This window comes from Sciurus carolinensis, chromosome 1 (genome assembly GCF_902686445.1).
Source record: "Sciurus carolinensis chromosome 1, mSciCar1.2, whole genome shotgun sequence".
In the NCBI taxonomy this organism is placed as follows: domain Eukaryota; kingdom Metazoa; phylum Chordata; class Mammalia; order Rodentia; family Sciuridae; genus Sciurus; species Sciurus carolinensis.
Window position 1 is genome coordinate 56,308,197 of NC_062213.1, and position 25,498 is coordinate 56,333,694.

Sequence of the window (25,498 nt, forward strand, 5' to 3'; positions counted from 1 at the left end):
TAGTTATTTTCTTTCTTTTTTAGATTTCTTCTACTTCCACTTTCTGAGTAAAGCTGAATGAGTCTCTGTTTACACTGCCTGCCATGGAACATGCTCTGACTGAGCTCGGTACCCTCAGTGTGGCAGCCATGCAAGTCACACTCTGGATCAGTTTCATTGTCCATAGCAAGTGAGCCGTTCTGGCATCATACTTTCAAGTTTTGGCAGAGACCTCAGGAATCAAAGATTCTGGAGATGGGGCCCAGTAATCTGCCTTTAATAAGCCCTCCAGATGACCCTGAGACACACTCGAAGTTGAGGACGTCTGGTGTAGCAGAGCTTCACAGACGTAAGTTGTCCTCACCAGAGAGCTGAGACTTGGGAGTGGTCTGCTGATGAACTATTAGCGAGGAGAGAAGTCATGAGAGGTGGTTGTTGCCTGGAGTTAATGACTTAGCTCTTTGGGTCTTTGTTTCTTCACTTAGAATTAGATGGTGTAAAGTGATGGGAAGACTTGAGAGGAAGCAGCTGGACTGGTCAGTGATTGCAGTTCAAGGGCTCTCACAGTAGTATGAGAGGTACATCAGTTATTTTGAATATTTCAGAAAGCTTTATGGCAATGATCTGTTTTCCCTCATATGCTGCATGGACTGACCAACACAGCCCCATTTGCTACTTTTAGGCCAAAATAAGCTACTAGACCATCAGCTGATGTCCATTCCTGTTTATGTTCCCAGGTCTTTACACAGAATCTGGCCCAAGGAAAACCATCTGTTTTCAGAACTAATTTGTATAAATCATTGTGAATGTAGAGCTCATTTCATGCTAAACAGAAGTGCTAATGTTCTAAAGCATTTGTCTCATTTGTTGCAGTGTTAGGTTCTGACAAATATGAAAGGATATTTGAGATAGAGACCAGGTGGCCTCAGTGCTACCCTTGGCTTGTTAGTGGTCCTGGGGACTTTAACCCAATTTGCTTATTCATAAATCTGTGTGGTTTCAATTATTTATGACTTTCTGTTAAAACTGGATGTTGTTTCTTTGGTCCTGCAAGATCCATCTGGGCCAGTGACAGGACCCTGCTGTGTCCATGTGTGCAATGTGCTTACTGGCAGTACAACATTCAGCAATATGGCAGAGAAATCACATTTTAACAGACGGCCCAGGCTGAGGGAGGTGTCCCTGTGGGTGACATGCGAGGACTTGGGAAGGTGCCTGGATCCTCCCAGTGCCGAGGGGGCTCTCTTCCTCGGCCTTATCAGTCTGAGTTTTCGTTTCTCCTTCAGCCTCTGTGTAGTTAAAGGGGACGAGGTTGAACACTCTCTCACTGGTGGGCCTGTCCCAGGGAGGGGCAAAGAGGAGCGGCCTGCTGCTGCAGAAGGGAAGTGGTCAGCCATGCCCCAGCTTCCCTCCAGTGCAGAGCTGTCTCTTTGCTTGCGAGAGCATCCAATCCAATGGCCACCCTTTTAAAATTGGAACTCCAGGGTTAGAATGTGAAGGGGCAAGAGAAGAGACCAAACCTTTATTAGTTCACAGAACTCCAATTCTTTATTAATCACAGCTTGCTCACAATGACATACAGGAAAATAGCACTAATGAAGAGTATATATGCAGGCAGCAACCTTCAGGAGTTGGGAGGTGGGAGTTGGGGGAGAAACAACTTCAAAACTGCGATAGGTACTTATGGTGGGTATCTGGTGATTCTCTTAGTTGGCACAAATGCCCTGCCTAGCCCCCTTTGACTGCATCAGCTTCACAGATGGAGTGATATTTTTTTTTTCTTTTTTCTTTGTTTAAATAGGCAGGAATGCCTCACACTGGGGAAGAAAGACCAGCTTGAGTGGAAGTCCGCAGTGCTTTTGATTTTGTTTGTGTTTGAATGCAACAACCAGCTCACAGTTTCCAAGTGGAAAAATATTCAGTAGCATCATGTACTTGTACTATAGGTAAAAGCTTAAAATGAACATCATCAATCATGGCATCCACAAATAAGCCACCTGACACATTAATTCATTCCATCAAAAGAACTTAAACTAGAGAAGTCAGCCCACTTTATGAAGAGTGATTTTTGCGGCTGCTTGAACCATTTGGATGTGGATCTGTGTTCAGCACTTTAAAAGGTTCAACCTTTTGCTTCTACCCGGATTGATCTCAGATCTGTCTTCTCATCCATCCCTTTCTAAAGCCAAAGCACATTTGCAGCACATAATCCAGGAGAAGCAGAAGTAAATGCTATGACTGGTGGTTTATCTTAGCCTGGTTTGTAGTTTCTAGGCAGTAAGTAGATTATGAGCAAACAAATGTGGAGGTTCATGTGGAGTCAATACCTGTGGTCTAGGTATGGTCTTGGTCAAGCTCAGAGACTACAAAGTCACCTAGGTCATTAGGCAATGGTGGGTTTCTAGCACCATAGACTGTCTACTGACCTCATTTTTCTGTTAGGATGAAAAGGGCAGGGAATGGAGTTAGACATGGGGAGCTTCAAAAAGAACAGACCTTGCAAATCCATTTGAGTGGAAAGACACAACATCAAAAGCCTGTTACAGGACATGTAAGATTATGAAATAACTTGCATAATGCAATACTTGTATTTTTTAACAAAAATGTAAGTATTTACAAAATAAGATCCAAGGTATTTTTTAAACATCAAGCAAAACATTCTGCAAAGAGACCGCATTGACTTTTTTTAAATTTTTGATTCTGTTTTTTGTTTTTTATAATGAGTTCTTTTTAAACCATGTCATACATTTCCCATACTGATATCGCATGATCCATTATAATATAGGCAGGGGGATTTACTATCGGTGGGGCGTGCCATACCCTCCCTCGCTTCAGCCAGACAGTTCCACCTGGAGTTCCTTGTTCCTGCGCACCTCCGCAGCATGCCTCTCCTAGAAAACACCAAAGGGAGAGAATGACACAGAGCCGTGCTGTGTGGTCCACACAGGGCAGGATGGCTTGCTCCATCCTCTGCATAATGAGCACATGGCTGGAAGTAACCCTGTTTGATGACTACCTTTACGAAATTTTCATTTCACAAGAAGGGCAAATATGAGCACAGAGAAATGTCACATTAGAGGATTTTACAAGACTTACAGTGTCTTTAAAACTGTTTTTTTTTTTTTTTTTTTGGTTTAAACTATGATCAAAAAGTCATATGACTTGAGGATTTTGAATATAATGAATTCTGTATAAATCAAGAGAGTAGCTATAAAATATCAAATTGTTGGTTTCCCTATCATTTTTTAAATAGTGTCTTTCCTCTTCCCGAATATTTTAAGGTCTTTATCATAGTGGATCTAATTTTTCCAAAGATTAGATTCAAGAAGAAGACCTTTCATATTGTTTCCTAAACTCTTGATCTGTTCCCTTTATAACTTGTCTAATGACTTTTCCTGTCTTAGTGTCTGGTCTTTTCCTATACCTACATGATGTTTCTGTTTAATGGAATTGTATTTTCTTTAAAAAATATTTTTAACATATTTTTTAGTTGTAGATGGACACGATACCTTTTGTTTTATTTATTATTATGTGGTGCTGAGGATCAAACCCAGTGCCTCACACATTCCAGGCAAGCATTCTACTATGTGAGCCACATCTCCAGGCCCTGGATTTGTATTTTCATGCTTGAGATTCTTAGTCTTCCAGTGTAATCTTACTCTTTAAGCCCTGTGGCTGTTGTACCTTTCTCCAAGAAGATTTTCATGAGACCATAGGTTAAAGTAATTTCACCTTCTATGCAAATACCTGCATAAACAAATCTTTCCTTTTATGTGACATAAATAAACTTGAGAGCATTCCTGTCCTTGTCTCATCTGTTATATTGACTACAGGCTCACTGAGGGTCTGTCCTGTGTTTCTCATTTCTGTTCCACCTGCAAGTCTAATGGAGTGCTTTGCACATAGAACAGGACTGGTGGATGTTTATTAACATGAGGAAGGGAGGCACTAGTCCTGAACTGAACTTCTGAGAAAACTGATGGGGGAAAGATGGATCCAGTATTTTTTTAATACAGGGTTCTACATTGAATGATTATAAGCATATTGTTTTGCATATAGTAGGTGCCAAAAGTATATTAAATTGAACTTGTAAATGTCAATTATTAGTACTATTATGTATTATTTTATTTAGTATATTGTTTATACAAAGTTCCAGAACTTTCTTGAGTTCTGTAGTTTCCTTTAGTTCAGGGGCAATAACATTGACCAGATTATCATTAAACTCAATTCACTTCAGGATTATATGCTTATAATAGATTATAAGTATTAGATTATAATACTGAGCATTTATTAGGCTATTAATATGTACCAGGCCGGTCTCAACACAGACTTTAATTAGTTTCTTTAATCCTCATGGCAATCCTATCAGACAGACTCTGTTATCATCCCCTTTTTACAGATGAAGAAACTGAGGTACCAAAAGTTACATTACTTGCTCAAGTTCACCTAAGTGGTAAACTGATATTCAAACCCAGAGAATCCACTTCTACAATCCCTCTCTTAACTACTGCTGTACAATCTCAAGGTTAGTGTGAGGTGACAGTTGCATAGGAGTGAGGGAAAATGAGTCTTTTCAGGTGTAGGTTCTAGAGAAAAATGCATAGAGACTCTACACTTACTTCAGTGATACAGAATTGGAGGAATCAGGGACAGGTTCAGAGCACTTTTATCTAATTGGTTTAAATGAGCTTCAAAAACCATGACGAAAAGGGAGAAGAGGCATGTACAAAGAAATTAAGTCCTGTTTGGAAATGACTCTGGGAAAATTAGCATGGATGCAGCTGATTCTTTTTGTTCTGCTATTATAAGGAAAAGATGCAGCAAAATCTTTTTCTCATGCAAAAAGAAATGACAATTTTTGAGTGCTGAGTTCTTAGGAAAACTGAGAAAAGGTCTAGACCATAATTATGCTAGAAAAACACAAATCCTCAAGCTTAAAGATTCATATAAATGCATCTTCGTAAGAGGAAGCAATTTATAATTAGTATTACTAATCTCCTTTAGGATGTACTTATTATTATATTCAAAATTTGTTGCAAAGAAATGAGTTTTGCCATAGGGAAAAACAAATGTAATCTGTGAGCTTCAGATAACATGAGAAAAAGGAAATTTAGATTCATTCTTTTGAGTTGCTACAACATCATTTTGAGGCATTTAATCTATTATTTGAAAACTTTACATTCCAGTTATTAAATATATATTCATGAAATGTTAATGCAACTTGTGGGAGAACCAAAAGCAGACATACAGGAGGCATGCAATTGTTAGCATTGCCTGCTTTTCTTATCAGTAAACTGTTATTATTAGAAAACCTGCAGTCCAGAGTTTCCTAAGGCAGTTGGGAGACTCTAAGAAGTTCATCCAGAATACTGTTCTTTGATAATATTCATTTCATTATTGGGCTCCTAAAATTGGCTGGGCAGTATCAGAACCCCTTGGCTAGACAGGCCCAAACATCTCAATTTACAAGGTTTTTGCAATTAACCTTCTTCCTCCCTTCAGTAAGAAGGAAGCATCATAAATAGTATTTTCGCATTGAATGTAACTATTTTTTTGATATGAAAAAAATGTCTTAAATGTGGTTTAGGAAAACTTCTAGTCCTCTAAAAATGAAGTTTAGTAGATTTCTCCACTGGAAGGTAAGAACTACGAGGTCTTTTTTTTTCTTTGACTTTTAATGTCCCTTTAATTTCACTAGGTACCAAATGTAATCAAGGGGGCTTGAACTAGATGACTTAGGGTTTTAATTCTATCTGTGAAATTTTGTTTCTTGAATCTATTTAAATGCAAAATAAAGTTGATGTCATCAGGAATCTTTCTTTTATATGAAAGAGGGGGCAGGGGTGAGTCACGAGAAGCCCAGAGAGCTCCCATTTTCAAACGTCAATATGGTGGCAGCATAGGGTTGTGGGTAGTAATGGAGTGCATCTGTCCGTCCTTCGCTGAGACTGCTTACAATGCAGTGTTTGATGACTAATAAATAGTAGTTGCTTTAGCTTAGTAAAGAAGTTTGGAGTCAAAGATAAGCAGTCTGGTCTAGACTCTGCAATCTACTTAGCTTTGTGGCCTTGCCAAATGGCTTAACCTTCCTAAGGACCAGGCTTCTTAGATGTGAAATGGTGATACTAACAGTATTTCCTTTGTTTGGATTAAATGTGACAGTAAATGCAAAGAATACCTGGCCTACGATGAGCAATCAATAAAGATTAGTTTTAATCCCTTTTCCCCTTTCATTATTCATTCATCACATGTTCCATAGTAAATGGCTACACCACCATTCACACATGCACTTGTGAATCAGAACGACAATAAAACAAAATACCAGCCGGATGAGAAGAATGTAAGGTTACAACAGATGCAAATTGAGAATGGTTGAAAATTATACCTAGAGAGTCCTATGTTATCAAAATCACTCAAAGGAAAAGAACCACAGCATTTCATTCCCCAAAGACAAATATATTTTTAAGCTACATCATATTATGTGATGCTGTTTTCACTAGAACAAAGGCTATAATGCTTTTGATTCACATTTGTTAGATTATTGGAGGTGAAATTACCAATTATACTGAGGCCACATCTTTTATTTTCTAAGCACTGTCCTTTGTGGTTGGATAGGGTAAACTAGTTGCCAAGCTTGTCTGGGTAATTTACTTCTCTTGCTTTGGAACACCCTGATATTGTTGGTATTTATTATGATATTTTAAGTTGGAGAGGCAGGTGGGACAGGGGAGAATTTCCAGCAGGATGCTGTGAAGTACTTCAAGGGAGGAAGGATTCTGTTAGGGGAAGAAGAGAGTGTCTCTCTAATCATTCCTGCTGGTAGACAGGTGTTTTTCCTGGTGTGGCAGCCTTGATGTGGATTGGCTTTCACTGATATTCTTCAGTGCCTTGGTCTTTACTGACTGAATTGGATCACACTACACGTCTTGTTCTCTAATTGTGGATGCTATGCTATTTAGTGATGTATTTTGTCTGCATTGGGAAAGAGATGGTTGGTAAATACTTTTTGATGTTACACCCCCTTTCAGGTCCCTGAACATATAGTAGGGACTTCATAAATACTCGTTGAAGAATTAACTCATTAATAGCTGTTGTTTCTGAAGTAATCATCATTTGATGTGGCAGATTTCAGAAGCGCTTATGCTATATGGTCAGTTTTACACATTTTTCAGCATTATTATTGATCTTTTTAATTTCTACTTTCATAAGAGTAATTTCATTTGAATAAAAGGCTAGATAGTGATCATAACAAAAACACTTAGTAGTTTTTCTATATACAAAAAACTACTTAGTAGTTTTAGTCTATACAAACATAGACATAATATATAACAATAATTTTGCACCAAATCTACAATCTATTTAAAACATATCAAATGGAAGTCATTCTGTTACTTTCTCAGGAATATTTCTACTTTATTGAAGAGATAAAATATGTTGGCTGACAATGGTCAAAGATCCTAATAGATTTAAAAACTGTCTCTTTAGCTATGGAATACCAGAAAAAAATGAGGTCCTAGAAATGATGCTGGCTATATTGTTTGACCATGGGATAGAATACTGGTGGCTGAGATTTCAAATCAGAGCTGGCTACAAACCATGAGTCCTCAAACCTGGCTGCATATTGGAATCACGTGGAGAGTTAAAAGATATCTATATCTATATCTATATCTATATCTATATCTATATCTATATCCATAGATAATTGCCCCTGAAGAATCTGAAGCTTGTTGCCAGAAATCTAAGACCCTCCGTGGGTTTGTTATTTGCAGGAAAAGTTGTATATAGATAAATACATATGTGTTTGAGGGGGACTCTGTTTGGGTGAGAGGTGGTGGAAAGAGTACAGAAAAGAGATGGGCAGGAGATGGTGATCATTTAAAAAGCATGGAGGAAAAAAATTGCCCATTTAAATCTAGTACTTCTGGAAATACTGGTTAAAATATCAAATTTGATGACCAATTTTATATTCAGATCAGGAAGGATATGCTCTAGTTTTGCAAAGGCATAATCTAAAAAAAAATAATGCTTCTAGACTGTCAATGATACAAATTTTGCATTGGATATTAAAGGTGTAATTGAGAATGCTGGAATAAGATCAGCTCAGCATATACCATATCAAGCAACTGCACTTGATTTTTATTAGGGCCTAGGATATGAAATGAAAGTGAGTCAGTCACAGGTATAGCACACAGTGACTTTCTGCTGTCCATGGTACCAGCATTGGCCAAGCAAGAATTTCCTCTGTTCTCTAGGAAAGGGTGAATCGAGGGTAACTGGAGGAAGACTGACTGTTCAAGGTCAGGGGAATATGTTTTAGCAAACAGAACTTTTCTCTTCTGTACCTCAGTAAAGCATTTGTTTTGACACTATACATGTAACCTGCTGAGAGCCCAATTCTGTTGTTTCCCACAAATCATTTGGGTAAAAACATGATGACATAGTTCTGAGAGTTTGGAGACGCTGGCATATAAATAAAAATTCCAATCTCAAGTTTCAGGTTGTGGCTGAAGCATCCAGTGGCTACTCTGGCTCCTGCTCATGTCCCTAGTAGCCTCAACGTCTTAAATCTGTGTCAGAGCCTACACACTGTTCCACGGCAAAACTTACAAAAATTTCTTAAAAGCACAGATGCCCATGAAAATCTTGAAATTACAGTTTTTAAAGAATTTTATGCCTAAAGTCCTTTCTCTTAGCCTGAATCTGTAGAGACGGGGAATGAAAACACAGAATCACCAGAACTTCCAAATAAGGCTGACTGGATCTTAAATGAGATGGGCCAACTCTAATAGAAAACATGAAGCTTCCTAAAAAATACTCAAAAAACAGGAAGTGGATCTGTCTAAACTCCCAGCACTGGGATGACAGGACTGTCCTGTTTCTCTCTCTATCCTCAGAACCACACATCTAACAGTTTCTCAGTACTGGCCAGGAGGGTGACTGCTCAAAATGTTGGAGCATCTTGAAGTTCCTATTTTTTGAGCTTAACCCAATGTTTGGAATGGGAAAAAGCTAAATTACCATAGCTACGCTTCAAAGGAAAGGTTTTTTTTTGGGGGGGTTAGGTGGGGGATAGATAGCATAGAGCCTATAAAATGAAAAGAGAAAAGATTTCTCAGTGGATCTACAGCACTGCTCATCCTGATTGATGGGTACGAGTACATGTGCAGAAAGGCGACAGAATGGCCTTTGATGAACCAAACATCCACTATTACCTTCCCTTTGTGGAGTTCCATGCAATGTTATTATATGTCAATTTTCCATGTAGATTTCCCAAAATGGAGAGAATGGGCTTACCAGTGTACATAAATATCCTGGTCTTTCCTGACATATATATTTTACAATTTAATATTTCTATTAAATATATATTAATTAAATAAAATATTCCTCAGTTTATTATATATTAATATAATATTACTATATTAAATGTGTAATATTCTCAATTTAATACTTTTCCAGTAGTTTATTTCTTAAGGTTTGAATAGCAAACATTTGAAAAGCATGAATTAGCCACATCGAACCCACTGACTACTGGAAAATGTAACGAAATTGCAGTGTTAATGTGGGCGTCCCAGTTTCTCTACCATGTTTTAGCTCTTAACTGAGCCAACACTACTCTGAGACCCTCCCCATGGGGTCAGTTGTTCTAGCACATGCAGCAAATTTGGACTAAGTGTTTGTGCTCACAATTGTGGGGTTCATTCAATTGTATTGCCCATGAAAGCCTCTATCTGCTCGGGCCTGTGTTGTGATTACCTTTTCCTGCAGACGTTCAATAATAGCAGCTAGATTAGCCTCACGGTTTTCCTTAATTTGTTCCATTTTCAGGATCAGCTTTTCCTCTGCCATCTTGCTGAAGTTGTTGTTCTCCTCCAAAGCCTTCTGAAGGACTTCCCGCTCATGCTCCCTCTTCTCTGCCAATTGTTTCAGCACCTGGGCCTCCTGAGACTGTGGAAGAAAAATACATCCATCTTATAATTACCTGAACACCAACCTGGCAGAATAATGGTCCATGGGTTCCAGGGAGTGTTCTTTTCAAATGAACAGCACTTCTAACATTTTCTATAGAAATGTGCTTGGTTAGTTGGGAAATATGCTCTGTTCAATATTCCACTGTGGATTTTTTGGACAGACCATCTTAGAAGGAGAAGTATTTAAACCTTATCGAGGAGTGTTTTTTTTTTTTTTTAAATAAGTTGCTGTTAAGCATTTATGCAACAGGAAATGCTATAATTAATCACTGGATGGCCAAGTTCCCTCAATGCCTGAGGAAAATGGGTGAGGACTGAGGCTAGTTTTATTCCTTTTGCCTTTTTCCTGTTCCCCTTTTTTCTGATCAACTGTAGGTGTGGACCTATAATAAGATTTTCACCTTTCCTCAATCAAATCAACAAATTACTTTCTGTTTTTATTACATGCCTATCCTTTCCTCTCTTTTTACCCATAAGCCAAATTCTCTTTGGAGACCTGAAAACAGTACAAATTTAATGTTCACTTGGCCAGAGACAGCAGAAACTCCTTGTTATGATTCTTTCTTTAATGAGCATTCTGAGTGTTCATTAAAATCATGTGCTTGCTCAGTGATTTGAGCAGAAACATCAAGCCACACGTGCCTCTGGCATCGCCCCTGTTACTCTGCACACTGTAATTCTCCTCTAGCTTCAGGAGGCTATATGGCTCTGGGGGATGTGTTATTGCTGGGGTGTGGGATAAAAATGTAGGTGCCTGTTATCTACCTTTAGAGATTCTGATTTCAAGATTCTTTGGTGAGACCGTGGTATCTACATTTTTGATAAGCAGATCTACTGCAGGCAGGCAGGCCACAGTCTACTTTTTGAAAAATGCACTGGCATGGGCTTTATGGTCAGGCCTGTGTTTAAGCCTTAGTTCTGTTGGTGACTCCAGATGTGTTATTTACTCCTCCACACTATGTAACTGAGAGAAGTCTTACCCAATACTGAACTATCCAAGTTTAAGACCAAATTATTATTTACTCCTGGGCAGTTACTTAGGATTGACTGATGCTCTGAGGTGAGCCTTCACTGGAGTCTTGACAAATGTGAATATCTAAATAATTGTGGATTGAAAAATTCAGAAGTGGCCTGTTGAATACTGATTACAATTGAAAGCATTACTAGGAAAATCCTTAGTTGATGGTAGTGGTTGTGGGCATTTGCTGGAGAGAACTTGATGCATAGGCAATGGTAAAATCAAACAGCTTTACAAGTCTTCGCTTCTGTGTTTATTTGGAAGTTCATCTGGAATAGATCTGTGGCTCACTGAAGGATAGACAGAAAATTCTGAGAACTAGCCTTACTTCTTGCTTTAATTTCATAAAGGTTTTACTGAACATTTACTGAATTCCTTACGTTCTTTATTTGATTTAGCTTTCAGGAAAGCTAATATGAAAAATGAGAAAATGGTAACACCAAATTATACATTTTTCTAGGTGGTTCATCTTCTTGCCTCTAGAGGGGGCTGTTGTTAAAGCAGCCTACAGAGATGATGCTCTTTACTTTTACAGGAGTGCAGGATTGCTGGGCTTGGGTGTGGGGAGGGAGGGATGGTGGGATGGAGTGGGGAGGGGGAGAGAGAGAGAGAGAGAGAGAGAGAGAGAGAGAGAGAGAGAGAGGGAGAGAGATTGTTTTTTACTGTTATAGGGGACATGCTTTAAAGTCTGTCTCTGAGAAAAGTCTTCATGAAATTAATTTTTCTGGTGTATGGATAAGGATAGTATCCCTCTCCTAGGGTTATTTGTCAGTATCAAATAATGTTTTCCTCCCATCTTCTGTAGATCAGTGTTTCCAATACTGCCCTGACAGAATTCAGCTGTATGTTTTATGGCCATTTGTTTCAAGCAGTCTTTCTACAGGAGCTCCTGTGGCACCCTGAAATTGGGTTCCAACATGGTATTCAGAAAACCTGTGTTTGCGTCCCGTTTTTTTGAGGGTGGGGCCCACCTTAGTGCTGTGAACACGGAGTCCCTGGCAACTGGAGTGCATCTGCTGGTCCTCAGGCTGGATCAACTGCTCACAGAGAAAGTCACTGGGGGTGAACAGTTAGCAGGAGGCCCCTACAAAGGCTGAACATTTCATTTTCAGATGCTCAAATTAAATTGGCACTCAGCTCAGTTCTGTTTTAACTCAATGTGTATATTTACATTCTTAATTGCTTTGCAAAAGAGCCAGAGTCAGGAGGAGGCAGCAGGGGAGGAGGATTGAGAAGAGAAGACTTTAAAGAGTAATATAGCAACACGTACTTTTTTAAATTTCTGGCCTTGGTGGGACATATTTAGTCTGCATGAACACATCCACCCACAGTTCCCATTGTGAGTGATGGAGAATTCCCACTCTGGGAAGTGTCTATTGCATTTACTGGAGTGCAGCACTTGGCTCACTTCGAAATGCTTGTTAATGGGTTAGTACTTTTGCAGCTGTTGGGGCTAAACAAGACACATGGCATAAGGATCAGGTGCATTTTTCTAAGCACAATTAATAGTGTGAATCAGAAATAGAAAGCAATACAGAGTATCATCACATGAGCCTGAGGCTAGGCGACAAAGACCTAGGAAACTGGGCCAGGCCATCCTTTAGGGCTGCAAACTTCTAGGGTGCCCTTTTTATACACTGGAAGTGAATATAATACCCACCATTGCCTCAACTAATGCATTTTGAGTATCTAATAATTGTCCATGTATCAAATATTTGAAATTCAATTCCATGAAGAAAATATAGGATGTGGAGTTCAATATAATGAAAAGCATTCTTCATTGGGAAAGTATCTCTGGCTTTTTATTTTGGTCCCTACTCAAAAGTACTCAATTTTTAAACAAATTCTTCTGAGGAACTAGAAGCCATGGGGTCCTTTACCTTAGTTCCTAAGATCTCTGTTACTCCATTGTTACAGAAAGTTACAACTCTTTCTCTTTTTCACAGCCTAGTCTCCAGCTATTGCTGCCTATAAATTTTCTCACTGTATTCCTGGGAAGAAATTGATTCCCACATGAATAAAATTTAATGTTCCAATTATACCCTCAGGGAAGAAAATTGGTTCTGATTCTTGTATGTGTATCATGAGCAAGTACGAAGTTAGAGAAAACAGCCTTAAAACACGACATGAAATGAGTATGCGGTTATAGAATAAAAATGTGATATACAAAAGTGGTAGCATATTCTTTCATTTTCAGTAGAAGTCAAGTTCTCATTACAGGTTCAGATAGGTCTTCTCATGTTATACTTTGGATGGGCAGATTAACAGAAAGGAATCTTGATCACGTGAATTGAGAGGTTGGAGAGGCATTTGCTGAAAGTGCTTAAAAATAAATTGTTCATGGAAAAGCCCTCTGGCCTTGGAGGAACATTTCTGAAGAATGTGTACCTTATGTAAAAGGTTGCTGATATACTGAAATGGAAAATTAGGGCAAGTTGATGATTGGGTGATATAAAGCAAATGTCAAGGCAAAGTATAAAGCTGAGATGTGTGAGGTGGCATCTGGGGAGACCAGGAAACCTTCTCCATGGTACTGTTGCGGAAACCAATGCACATTACTGGCGAACACCTTTTCCAGGCATAAACCTCCTCACGTGGAACTCAGATGACGGGAATAATGACATGAGAGGTACGTGAAGGGAAAGTAATGAGACAGCTAAGAAGAGTTATTGTACATTCAGGAACACTTCAACGTTTTCCAAAGAGGTTAATTACCATTTCTTTTATTACCCAGTATAAGAGTTTAATTACCGCACAAATGAAATGGAAGATAAATTTGAGTTAACTGGTATATAAAACTCATTTTACTTTATGTACACATAAGAGATTTAAGGCTACATTTTAGTTAGCACTAGTTTCCCATTATTTCTGAAGTAAACACATTTCTGTCCTTTATTTTCTGGCTTCTTTTCATCATTTGGGGGACTTATTACTTGCTTGCTATCCAGGACAAATGATCACATACTAAACTCCCAGTAGCACATTGCCTTTATGCTGATAGGTTAGGTGATGTGTCTGTAATAATTGGCATTACAGCTAACAATGAAGAAACATTATTAACCCAGTTAAAGTCACAAACAACATCTTGTTAAAATGACAGTTGAATACAATCCTGTTAAACCAAAGGGTGCGATATTCACTTTATGTTGAAGAGTCAGAAGCATACTAAGAAATTTAAAATGGTTAAAACCCAAAGCCCTTTGGAATGAGTCCTTCCTATTCTAACACCTGTGATGGTTTTCACTCCTAGGAAAAGAAATTTGGGGTGCTCTTCATTGAGAGGATCTCACCAGAAGGATTCTGTGGCTTGTGTGTCAAACTGGCTTCCTGAATGCCAAACTACGAATAATCCAGCACTGAATTATGAAATCCAGTGCTGTAAAAACCACCCATCTTTCCCCAAATCCCATCTGAACTGTCACTTACCAAGAGAGATGTAAGCCTACCAGCTTTTGTAAATAATGATTCACTTTTATGTGATCTCATTGAGAGTAAGCAACACATCTTCTTTTTAGGGCTTCAGTGACTTTGGGGTTCATCATGCCAGCAATGTCAGTGTGTCAATTAAAATCTCACTGCACTGGTTTGAGTAGGGTGTATTTTAATTTAATCTGTTTTGGTGTGAAGTTTTATCAATATCATTGAGATTCTTTTCATCATTTTTTATATTAATTTTTTCAAGCCACATTTAGTTGGACCATTATCTATCAAACTGCCTATACTTTTATGTGATTTGATAAGGAATATTTTATTATATAAAAATATCTATAAAATGTATCTATGGTTAACATTTCACTGTGTTAATTAAAACCACTTTCCTTTATAAAATCAAGAGTTTGTTAGACCATAATCTCTGTGAGGTCAGAAACTCAATTTATCTTTACAAAATAATAGCTAACTCTTTCACAGTGCTTGTTACATGTCTTCATGTACAGTAACCTTCTGTTCTCACAATCACTTCATGAAATGTGACCTATTACAAGTCTCATTTCATAGATGGGTAAAAGAAGTCAGAGAGATTAGGTGACAAAGTCAGTAAGTGGTGGGATAGAATATAATCATGGCCATTCTCTTAATCATATGTTCTTAGCTCCCATGGTTTTATTTATTTATTTATTTTGGAACTGGGGATGGAACTCAGAGGTGCTTTACCACTAAGTCACATCCTGGCTTTTAAAAATTTTTTTGTTTTTGTTTTTTCATTTGAGACAGGGTCTCACTAAGTTGCTTAGAGCCTTGCTAAATTGCAGAGACTGAACTTGAGTTTGCAATCCTCCTGGCTCAGTCTCCTGAGTTTCTGGGATTACAGTTGTGTGCCACCATGTCCAGCAGCTACCATGGTTTTAAAGATGCTTTTAAACACTGCACTTTGCTGAATATGACTATCCTATCAATGATTACCCAAACTAGAACACCCAAGAAAGGAAAATCATTAATAATGATATCGAAATGGGAGAAAGTTGTCCTAGATCAACTGGTAGCCGAGTCCTGCTACCTCTTGCTAGCTAAGTGTTAGTTGAATGGATGAATAAATGAATGGGTAGATGACTAATTATATTCGGTTGTAGTACAGAGACTGTTTTCAAGTGAGCTTCAAGCGGATTGCATGAGATTAATACAGTCTCAGTGGAGGTGAACACTGACCCCCAAAGATAATTACAAAAGGGAAAAAAGCAGGAAAAAGATGTATTCTTTTTATCATAAGCTTCTACTAGCCAATCAATGGAACATTAATTCTGGTTCGAGGGAACCTGAGGGAGTATTGTCCACCTAGTAACCAGATGGTCACTGCTGCAATAGTGTCCACAGATAGAGTGAGAGTTGGAGAAGCTGCCAAACATTTAACATAAAGTAGAATTGATCCCATGTGGAGACATCTCTATGGCAGCCTTCTGGCTGTGAATCCAGGAAGCCTGTGCCGCAGAGTCCAGGTCCCCAGTTTCCAGATAGGATCTCTGAACTCCCAGGTTTGGGCCTTAAAGATATCAATGGTGATGGCAGTGTGTGTGTGTTGCGGGGGGGTGGGTGGGGTGGGGTGGGTGGTGTGGAGCTCACAAGTTGTTTAGTGTTTAAAAAGTCCTAACAGAAATTATACTTCACATCTATATCCAAGTCTACCTTTATTGTATTTTCTTTGAGTTAGAATTACATCAATTTAGTGAGAATATGCTTATTACTATCTGAGGATGATCAGAAATATGAATTGGCAGGTACAGGTATCTTTGCTTATAACCTTGGCAAGAAAATTTACTAATACTTATTTAAATGGAGTATGAGTTCTAGGTAGGCTCTTTAAAAATCTCTGACTCATGGGAAAGGAAATGAGTCCAGGGCAATGAAACTATTGCTGACTACTGGATCAGGGTGTGTGTGTGTGTGTGTGTATAGTTTTGGAAAGCCTTTCCTGACTCCTCATGTCTTGTGTAATGGAACTTGTACTCTAACCTAGCATTCAAGGCCCTCCCCAGTCTCACCTTCCAGCTATCTACTCCCTCCCCAAAGTGACTCCTCCAAATTGGGTCACCCAGTGCCCTGAAAACACACTTTCGGCATTCTCAAACCTGCCCTTGGTTCTCTTAGTCTAGAACATTTTTCTGTTCTCTCTATTTAATCTAACACTATTTATTTTTCTAGTTACTGCCCTCTTAAGAACAGATACATGTTTGAAATGATACTATGATTCACATCAAGTAGTGATATGGTTTTATTTTCTCCCACGACCTCTATTGCACTTGAAGTCAAAGCCCTTCAAATACTAGTTTCTGACCTCAGATCCTGCTCGGTCTCCCCTTGCATTCTCTGCTTCAGCCTCACTGGCCTTTGTGTTGTGTCTTAAAAGAACCCAGTACACTCTTACCTCAGGGTCATTGTACTTGCTACTCTCAAATGTCCTGTCCCCAGAGAAGAGCTGCATGTTTTACCTCCCTCCCTGATTTCATGTTTCTTTTCAAATATTTTCTTCCTTAAGAGACCCTCCTGTACTGCACTATACAAATAGATCCTTCTATCACTACACTCCTTATTCTTTTGCCTGCTTTATTTTGTACGCTCTGACGTATTTTATATTATGTTATTAGCTATTCCTCTCCATTGGAATGTAAGCTTGGTGGGGGTGTTCCTGGTGCCTGGAAAAGGGTCTAACCAAACAGTAGGTGCTTCATGGATATGGAGATAGGGTGACTTTCCCTAGATGAGGAATTTCTTGTATTGTAGAGTTTACTTAATGCAATTTCAGATGTCATTTGGAAATTTATTGACTACAATTTGTTTCAGGATGGAAGGATGGAATAGAAAAGAATCAAAAGAAGTTACATATTGGCATTTTAACATTTAGCCTCAGTTTTATAATTTATTTATTCACTTAAAAGTATTTGTAGTGCTGGGTGCCTGTACTCCCAGCTTCTCAGGAGACTGAGGCAGTAGGATTTCAAATTCAAGGCCAGCTGGGCAACTTAGCAAGGCTCTGTGTCAAAATAAATATAAAAAGGGCTGGAGATAAAGCTCAGTGGTAGAGTACTCGTCTAGAATGCATGAGGCCTTGGATTCAATCCCCCCCACCACAAAGTATTTGCAGTACTAACTATTGTTAGGTACTATTAAACAAAAGACACATATTGCTACGTTTATGGAGTTTATATTCTAATGGGAGATAAAGGGTTAAATAAAACTATGCAGATAAACATACGCTTACCAATTATACTAAGTGCTACTACGGAAAAGCTGGGTACTATGAGAGAGAACAGAAGATGAGCCTGGGCTCAGAGAAGTCTCCTCTCCAGTCATGAATCGACATGCAACAGAAACCACAGGGAGCCAAGGAAGAAAGTGTGAGATTCAGAGGGTCCCTGACTTTGTAATGCAAATATTGAAACCAGAGCACAGAAATTTCTTTTTAACTTTCTGAATTTCTATATCAATATAGAAATATCTATATCTATATCTATATATATCTATATTGATATAGATATAGATATCTAGAAATATCTATTTTTAGGGAATAAATATCTATTTTTAGGGAATCAGTAGTTTTTAAAAGTTGAAATATCTATTTTTAGAGAATCAGTATTTTTTTAAAAGTTGAATCTGAATACTAGTCTGGTACCAATATGAACGAATTAGGCTGAAGGTTCCCTGTTGTTCAGTAGAAATTTTCCCCTCTCGTCTTCTGTGCTATCCAGTTCCATGGCTACTGGCCACGTATGGCTCAAAAAAGATCTTGAAATACGGTTGGTTTGAATTGAACTCCATTGTAAGTGTAAACTACAAACTGGATTTCAGAGATTTACTATGAACAAAATAATGGGAAATATTAATAATTCCATATTGATTACATGTTGAAATAATGTTTTGGGTATGTTGGGCTCAAATATATTATTAAAAGTAATTTTGCACATTTCTTGTTCTTTTAAATATAGCTGCTAGAAAAGTTTTGATATATGTGTGGTTCGCATTACATTTTGAAAGAACAACGCTGTTCTTTGTAGTCACATAGATTGATTTTTTCCACTCTGTTTATATGAAAACAAGCACATAGGGTGTGTGTGGGGCAAAAGAGAATTACAAGTCCTATAGTGTATTAGTGTATAAGCTAAATAGTTATTCTAATTGTTATAGTAGCGCTAAATATTTGCAGATAAAAATGGAACACATCTGTAATTTTGCATGCTTAAGATCCATTTTCCCTGCTGATGAGAACACCTGTTCTTTTTTTTTTTTTTTTTTTTTTTTTTTTTTTTTTTTTTGAGAACTAGCCCTCCACACTTCTCACCCCAGGGATCTTATCTACGTTTCCCTGCAGGTCAGGGGTGGGCATGTGAAGCAGGTTTGCAAACTGAACTACTGCATCCCCTTGGCTGTAATGACTGGTTTAGGATTGGGCATGTGATCCAAGAAAGGTCACTGAGAGTCCATTCTAGGACTTTTGTTAGAACTATTGGGAAAGAGAAACTTTACTTTTTGCTGGAGTTGCTATGTTGTGAGAAAAGTAATTTGGCATTGACTGAAACTAAATTTTTTTGGTAGTGAAACCAATTTGATGCAAAGAGAAATGACAGATATCAAAAGAAAGTTTTCTGCCAAAACTGCTTGATCACCTGGATTCAGCCGTTCCTGAGGCATGGCCATTCCCTGACTTTTTAGTCATACATTCACTTTTCATTTCAGCTAGTTGAATTGGATTTGGGTTATTTGCATATCCTCACTAAGATATCTGCAGAGATATGTGCACTTACAGAAGACTCTTTAAAGAGAATTAACAGTTCTTCAAATAAGTGCTAATTAAGTCAGTACAATCCAATAGAAGAAAATCAATTGATGAATCGTTAAGCTGGTTCTTTCTGTTAATTAGTTACACTTTCTTCTAATTAAAAGTCTACCATTAGGACATAATCCACATAATGATTTTTGCATTGAAAAATTTTAATTATATGAGAAATGTAATAGAATACTGCTTTTTAAAGTGTTCTAAAAACATATATATTGCTGGCATCATAATGCTGAATGGTTACATTTATGAATGTTGTTGAGCTGTGTGGTCAATTTCTAGTTCAGATAAATTGTTTAAATGTGTAATTGTTGATAATTTATTGCTGTCAGGATGCAGGAGTTTTACCAGAATCATTAATTAGTCACCAAAGGGAGTTTTATATGACTTATAAATTAACACCCAGGTAATTTTGATCATCTCTGTGTTTTTTTTTTTTCCCCGTCAATAATTTTCTCCACATTAAATACACCTAGCAATACCATTAATGTTCTAAACCATGGTGCTGAACTTTGGTTTCTAGTTTTAATTTCTGGTTAGTCAATAACTTTGAATTCTGATCTCTACACATCAACTTACGGCTAGAACATACACCTGTGCCCATCTCTACACCTATTACCTGCAGGATGCCAGTGCTTGGGAGGGAACTTAAACTGTCTTGAGTGCAGCATGATCGCCACCGTTCCAGCTGGTAATATCTATTGGCAGCAAAGGGGCTGGGGAGATAGCTCAGTCGGTAGAGTGCTTGCCTTGCAAGCACAAGGCCCTGGGTTCGATCCCCAGCACCGCAAAAAAAAAAAAAAGAAAAAGTTCTATTGGCAGCAAAGTGTTGATGAACTGTAACTGAATAATTTAGTCTAGCTTTACCATGAGAAGAAAGCTATCAAAATGATAATTATCTTTTTAAAAAAATGATAATCCCTGCACATATGCTTGGTTTAATAGTTCAGTTTCTTCCTGTCTAAATCTGTATTCATAACATCAGTAATTGATAAAATTGTGGGGTGTGTGTGTGTGTGTGTGTGTTTGTGTGTCTTCCAATACTTGGAGAGCCTCACTCAGGTGAAAATTAGAGTTGAGATTAATATGTTACATATCACGGGAAGATATTTTTAACCACAAAGTTCAACATTTTCTCATTCAGGAAATTTAACCTGAGAGCTTCTAATCTTTGGGCTTTTTATTTGATATCAAACCTATTTATGTATGGATGTGTAATATACATACACATGTAGGTACATATACACACATGTGCACACACATACACACATGTTTGCTATGTTTGCTCTGTGTTCCCTGTTGGAGAATTTAGTCTTTGGAAAAGGTTGCTTTTCATTCTTTTTGTAATTATCCAACACAGAAGTGTATAATGTGTTGGCTGGCTTTTTATAGAAAATGTGTTCATAAAATAAAAAAAATGTATTAAAAATGCAAAATTTCCTCTCTAAGACCTTATGTGGAGTGTATTTTTAGTGACTACATGAGTCTAAAAATCTATGTCAAGGCTTAGAAATGGGTAGAGGGAGACACCAGAGATCTCAGAAAAGGTCTTGATCTTGGAAGGACTAACTTCAAGGGCAGAGAGGGAGACTCTGAGCAGGAAGCCCTTAGACTGGGGGAAAACCACATCTGGGCTGGAAAGATCTTGGGGAGAAGAACTGGTAATTAATAATTTCAAGGAAAATCATGCAGGACACTGGGGGTGTGATGCAGACCCTGAAAGGGAGCATTCGCCACCTCTGTGCCTCCACTCTGATCCCAGAAGTCGCCTAAGGCTGTGCTTTCTCTAGAGCATCCATACTGATGACTAGGAGGGAGGTTGTTATGGTAAGAGATCTAAGAAGAGGAGAGAGGACACTGAAGCTCTGTTAGCCTCTGAGAACTCTAATTTTGGCTAGCCTCAACTCAATGTTTGTTTAACCATAACTGAGGAAGTTTATATCCCAGCAAGCCTGACTCTGTCTACTGAAGACCTATGCATGTGGGATGGACAGGTTCAGGTGTTACTGTCCCCTGAAAACTTTGGTTGAAGTGTGTGTCCGTGTGTCTGTGTCTGTGTGTGTGTGTGTTGTGTGTGAGAGAGAGAGAGAGAGAGAGAAAGAAAGGGAGGAAGGGAGGAAGGTAGGAAAGGGAGAGAGAACTTAAAAACCTATGGAAAAATTACCTTTCTTCTTTCCTCTGCAGCCTCCAGTTTTTTCTGGATCTCCTCCAGGGACAGGTCTTTCTTCTTTGGAGAAGCTAAAGTTCGTGGGGCTTCTGAGATAGGAGATGGTGGCTTTAAGATCAGCTCAAAAGCCTGGCCAGAGGCACGTTTGTTGATTTGCTTCACTTCCATATCTAAGAAATGAACATTGAGGAATATTAAGCATGTGGAACTTGAAGCTTAGGTTTATTTTAATAATTCGGATTTCAGCAATTAAAAGTAGTATTCTTACTCTAGGAAATAAAAATAAATTGCTGCATATGATAATTTGCTCTACATTAGTTTGAAGGTATAAGATCTCTCTAGTAGAACTATATATATGTTTTAACAGAATAAATACTTGGTTTTGAGGAACTCAATAATGTTACAGGAGTTAAATAATGTTAGGCATACTTGGGAAAAATAGCCCGAGTTGATTTTAGACTAAGCTTTATTTTCCTTTTTTGAATAAAAATGAACTTTGTATAAAAATGAAGTAGCACATAATTATTTATTTTTGGAAATTACCATGATGGGAGGCACATTTTGGTTAGATGGATGAGGAAAAGAACACAGTTATCTAGTTCTCAGATATAATATGTGTGTGTGTGTGTGTGTGTGTGTGTGTGTGTGTGTGTAAATTACATATTATTACAATATTACCATTCCTGTGGCAGGAATTTACAAGAACTTTGCTAGAACCAAAATAACCTCCTTAGCAGTTAGAGTATTTGGCAAAGTCAGTGCTAATGTGAAAAACATCCTGTTGGTTCCTGACTTGTCCTTCAGTATGTTTGCTGCTCCCAGTGATGAAATGTGGGGATCCTTATCTTCAAGGTGCTCACAGTCTAATGGGGACAAGGGACAGGAGCCCACTTTAATATCTTCATTCCTATTTTGTTGCTACTTGGAATATCCTCCTTGGGCACAACTCAGCTGCAGTTGGGAGTTAGGGAAAGAGTCAGTGAAGTGGTAGTGGTGTTTGGGGGGGACAGCCTCTCCTTACTAATATGTACACATACACGTGGAATAGCATTATGCCTTCAAAAAGCAAAAAACAACAACAACAAAAAAGGAAATTCTGTCATTTGCACCAACATGGATGAACCCAGAGGACATTATATCAAGTGAAAAAAGCCAGGCACAGAAAGATAAATACCACACGCTGTGCCATCTGAAAAAGTAGAATTCATAGAGACAGAGAGCAGAAATGGTGGTTACCAGAGGCTGGGGGGAGGGTGTGGAGACAGGGAGATGTTGGTTGGAGAGTAAGAAATTTCAATTAGGCAGGAAAAATACATTCATAAGATCTATCATACAACTTGGTGACGATATAGCAATGAACTGTATTCTTGAAAATTGCTGAGACAGTGGATTTTAAGCGTTCTCTCCAAAAACATGATAAATAAATGGTGTAATAATATGTTAGTTTAATTTAGCCATTCTGCAACATATGTATATTTCAAAACATGTTGCACTTCATACTGATGTACAATTTTTAATTTGTCATTTAAAAAAGCCCCTGAAGAATGGCTAGTCAGTTTTTTCACCAGTGACTTAAAGATAAGCAGATTATCAGGCCTTCAGGTTTTACCCCCAAATAATATGATTTATAATATAAAATAACATAATTTACTGTACAAAAGAGTGATAGTATCTGCCAGGACATTTACAAGTACGTAACTCATAATAGTGAAATACAATGATTTTTTTAGAAAAAAGCTCTTTGTGTTCAGTCCCAGCATCTCTCTGAGGTCAGCTTTCTTGTCCTTGTTTGCAGCCTGAAACTTCCCTAGATTAGGTGGTTCTCTGTTGTGCATCACCAATTTTCAGGTACAGTTGTCTTTTGGGACCCTTGGGGGTTCGTTCCAAGGCCCCTTGAGGATACCAAAATTTGAAGATGCTCAAGCCCCTTACATAAAACGGTGGAGTGTGTGCACATAACCCACTCACATCCTCCAGAACAGTAACTGGTTTCAGATTACTTATACTATCAAATTCAAAAAAACGGTATGCATTTATTATTCTGTATTGTTCAGGGAATAATAGCAAGAAAAAAAGCTCATGTGTGTTTAGTACAAATGCAGTTTTTTCTCAATTATTTTTGATCTGAGGTTGGTTGAATCTGCTGATGCAAAACTCTGGATATGGAAGGCCCTCTGTATTTGAGACAGTTATGATGTCCCCTTTTGAGTCTTTTCCCTAGGCTAAACGCCCTCTGTCCCCTATAGTGAAAATGCCCCCTAAGCCTCTAATTTATTGATGTCCCTTTTAAGTTGTAGCAAAGACTGGGCCAGGTCTCCAGGTCAGCTCTGACTAGAGCACAGCAGAGAAGAAGCACCACTTCTAATGTGAAGATAATGCTTCCGCTGACGTTCTTTTGACAAGCACGGTGCACAGTGGGGCTGCGGTATGGTTAACCCCAGACTGACAGGATTATCTTAGATCCCTAAATGCTAACAAATAATCCAGTCACAGCTAGTTCAGAAAGTATATTGGAAATAATGCTTTTTTTAAGGTAAAAGTATGTTAAAATTTCCAGAAGGTATCCAAGATTATATTTTAAATACAACCAACACAATTTATGTAAGCCTATGAAAAGGGCTATTAGGGAGCATGGGAAAATAGTTTATTTAATAAACTGATGGAATTTAGAATAGTTTAGGTTAGACTTTGGAATCAGAACTTCCTGAATTTGCATTGGTATAGGAAGTGCCTCTGATTACTCTATGCCATGGAAACACCAAGTCCTTTAAGTTTTCATTTCCTCATTAAAAGACAGGGAATAAGAGAGCACTTTCCTCATAAGTTTGTTGTGAAGACCAAAAGATAAAGAACACTGAATGTAAATCACAGACCGTGGCATTTCCTGTTTATAAAGGTAAACGATAAAAACAATTACTGTTAATTCCTGTTAGATTGGTTGTCTGCAGTAAATAATGCACATTAGTATCATGACAGAAATACAAGGCTGAGTTAAAGACTTCAGAAACTCGAAATTCCCCACCTACTTTCCTTGGGAAGCAGTGCATTCGTGATATGGGATTGGATACTAGACTTCTAAGAGCCAGTGGATATGGAGCTTCTGCTTTTCTTCAATCCCTTCAAACCATCATGGTCTCCTCCGTCCTATCCACTATGTTCCACTTCCTGATCGTTTGTATACTGGAAGGCTCTCTACTAAGCCCTGAGTCTCTTGAAGGTGAGGACCACTCCATATTAATCTTTGGACCCTCAGTGACAACATGGAGTTATTAGATTCCCATAGGAAACACTGCTGGATTCCCAGCTGCAGCTACGTCTGGAAGAAAGTAAAGATCGGTGTAGTTTATGTGTTGACCGAATGAACATGTTACAAAGTAGGCATGGGTTCTGCATTCCAGTGAAAATTATGGTTGGAAACTGAGATCCCTTCACAGGGAGGGCATTTCCTTCTGAGAAAGTTAATTAGCGCTTACAGTGCTGGCGCCAGGACAGAACAACTTTGGAGGGAAAATGCCTTTGAGTCCTCAAATAGGCTTTAAAGGCATACTAGGGGTGACCTGCTAAAAGGTCATTTCTCCTTGTCTTTAATGTCTTTCTTTACAAATGTGGAAAGGAAAAATAATTGTGAGCCATCAGGTAGCAAACTATGCCTCAGCTATACTTGGCATACCTACAACATCATCAAACATTTTGATGACTGAATTAGATGAAGATAATTTTGTTGATAATGACAGTTACTATTGTCAAGTGCTTCAGGGGCCAGGCTTGGTGCTGATGTCTGATTTGCATTAAGTCATTTAAACTTCATAGCATCCCTGGGAGGAGATGCTAGTGTTAAATGAGGCTGAGAGAATCTAAGAGTCGGCTTGCCGGAGGCCACATGGATAGTGGAAGAGCCAGAAAGGAAAACAAACTAAGCATAATCCATCAGGATAGATCAAACCTAGAAGGTTGTGCTTCAGTGAAGTTCTCATGCCAGCTATTTGAAATGGGGGGAGGGAGGGAGGAAGGGAGGGGTTGTCTTTTTAAATCCTCTTTGCCTCGAGCCTCAGTCATAAGTCAGTTTTGTTTTTTAATTCAGTTACTGTTATTAACTTGTTGGT

At 38.3% G+C, this 25,498-nt stretch overlaps 1 protein-coding gene across 1 annotated transcript in view; it reads right to left on the bottom strand.

Annotated features, from left to right (window-relative positions):
• Positions 1-1,697: 1,697 nt before the first annotated feature.
• Positions 1,698-25,498, bottom strand: part of Stmn2 (stathmin 2) — a 50,854-nt gene continuing 27,053 nt past the window's right edge. The window contains exons 3-5 of the mRNA XM_047527858.1: positions 21,393-21,565; positions 9,733-9,924; positions 1,698-2,870 (exon numbers count right to left, since the gene is read on the bottom strand). Of these exons, the coding sequence (XP_047383814.1) occupies positions 2,811-2,870; positions 9,733-9,924; positions 21,393-21,565 (425 nt within the window). The 3' untranslated portion in view covers positions 1,698-2,810. The remainder of the gene's footprint in view (positions 2,871-9,732; positions 9,925-21,392; positions 21,566-25,498) is intronic.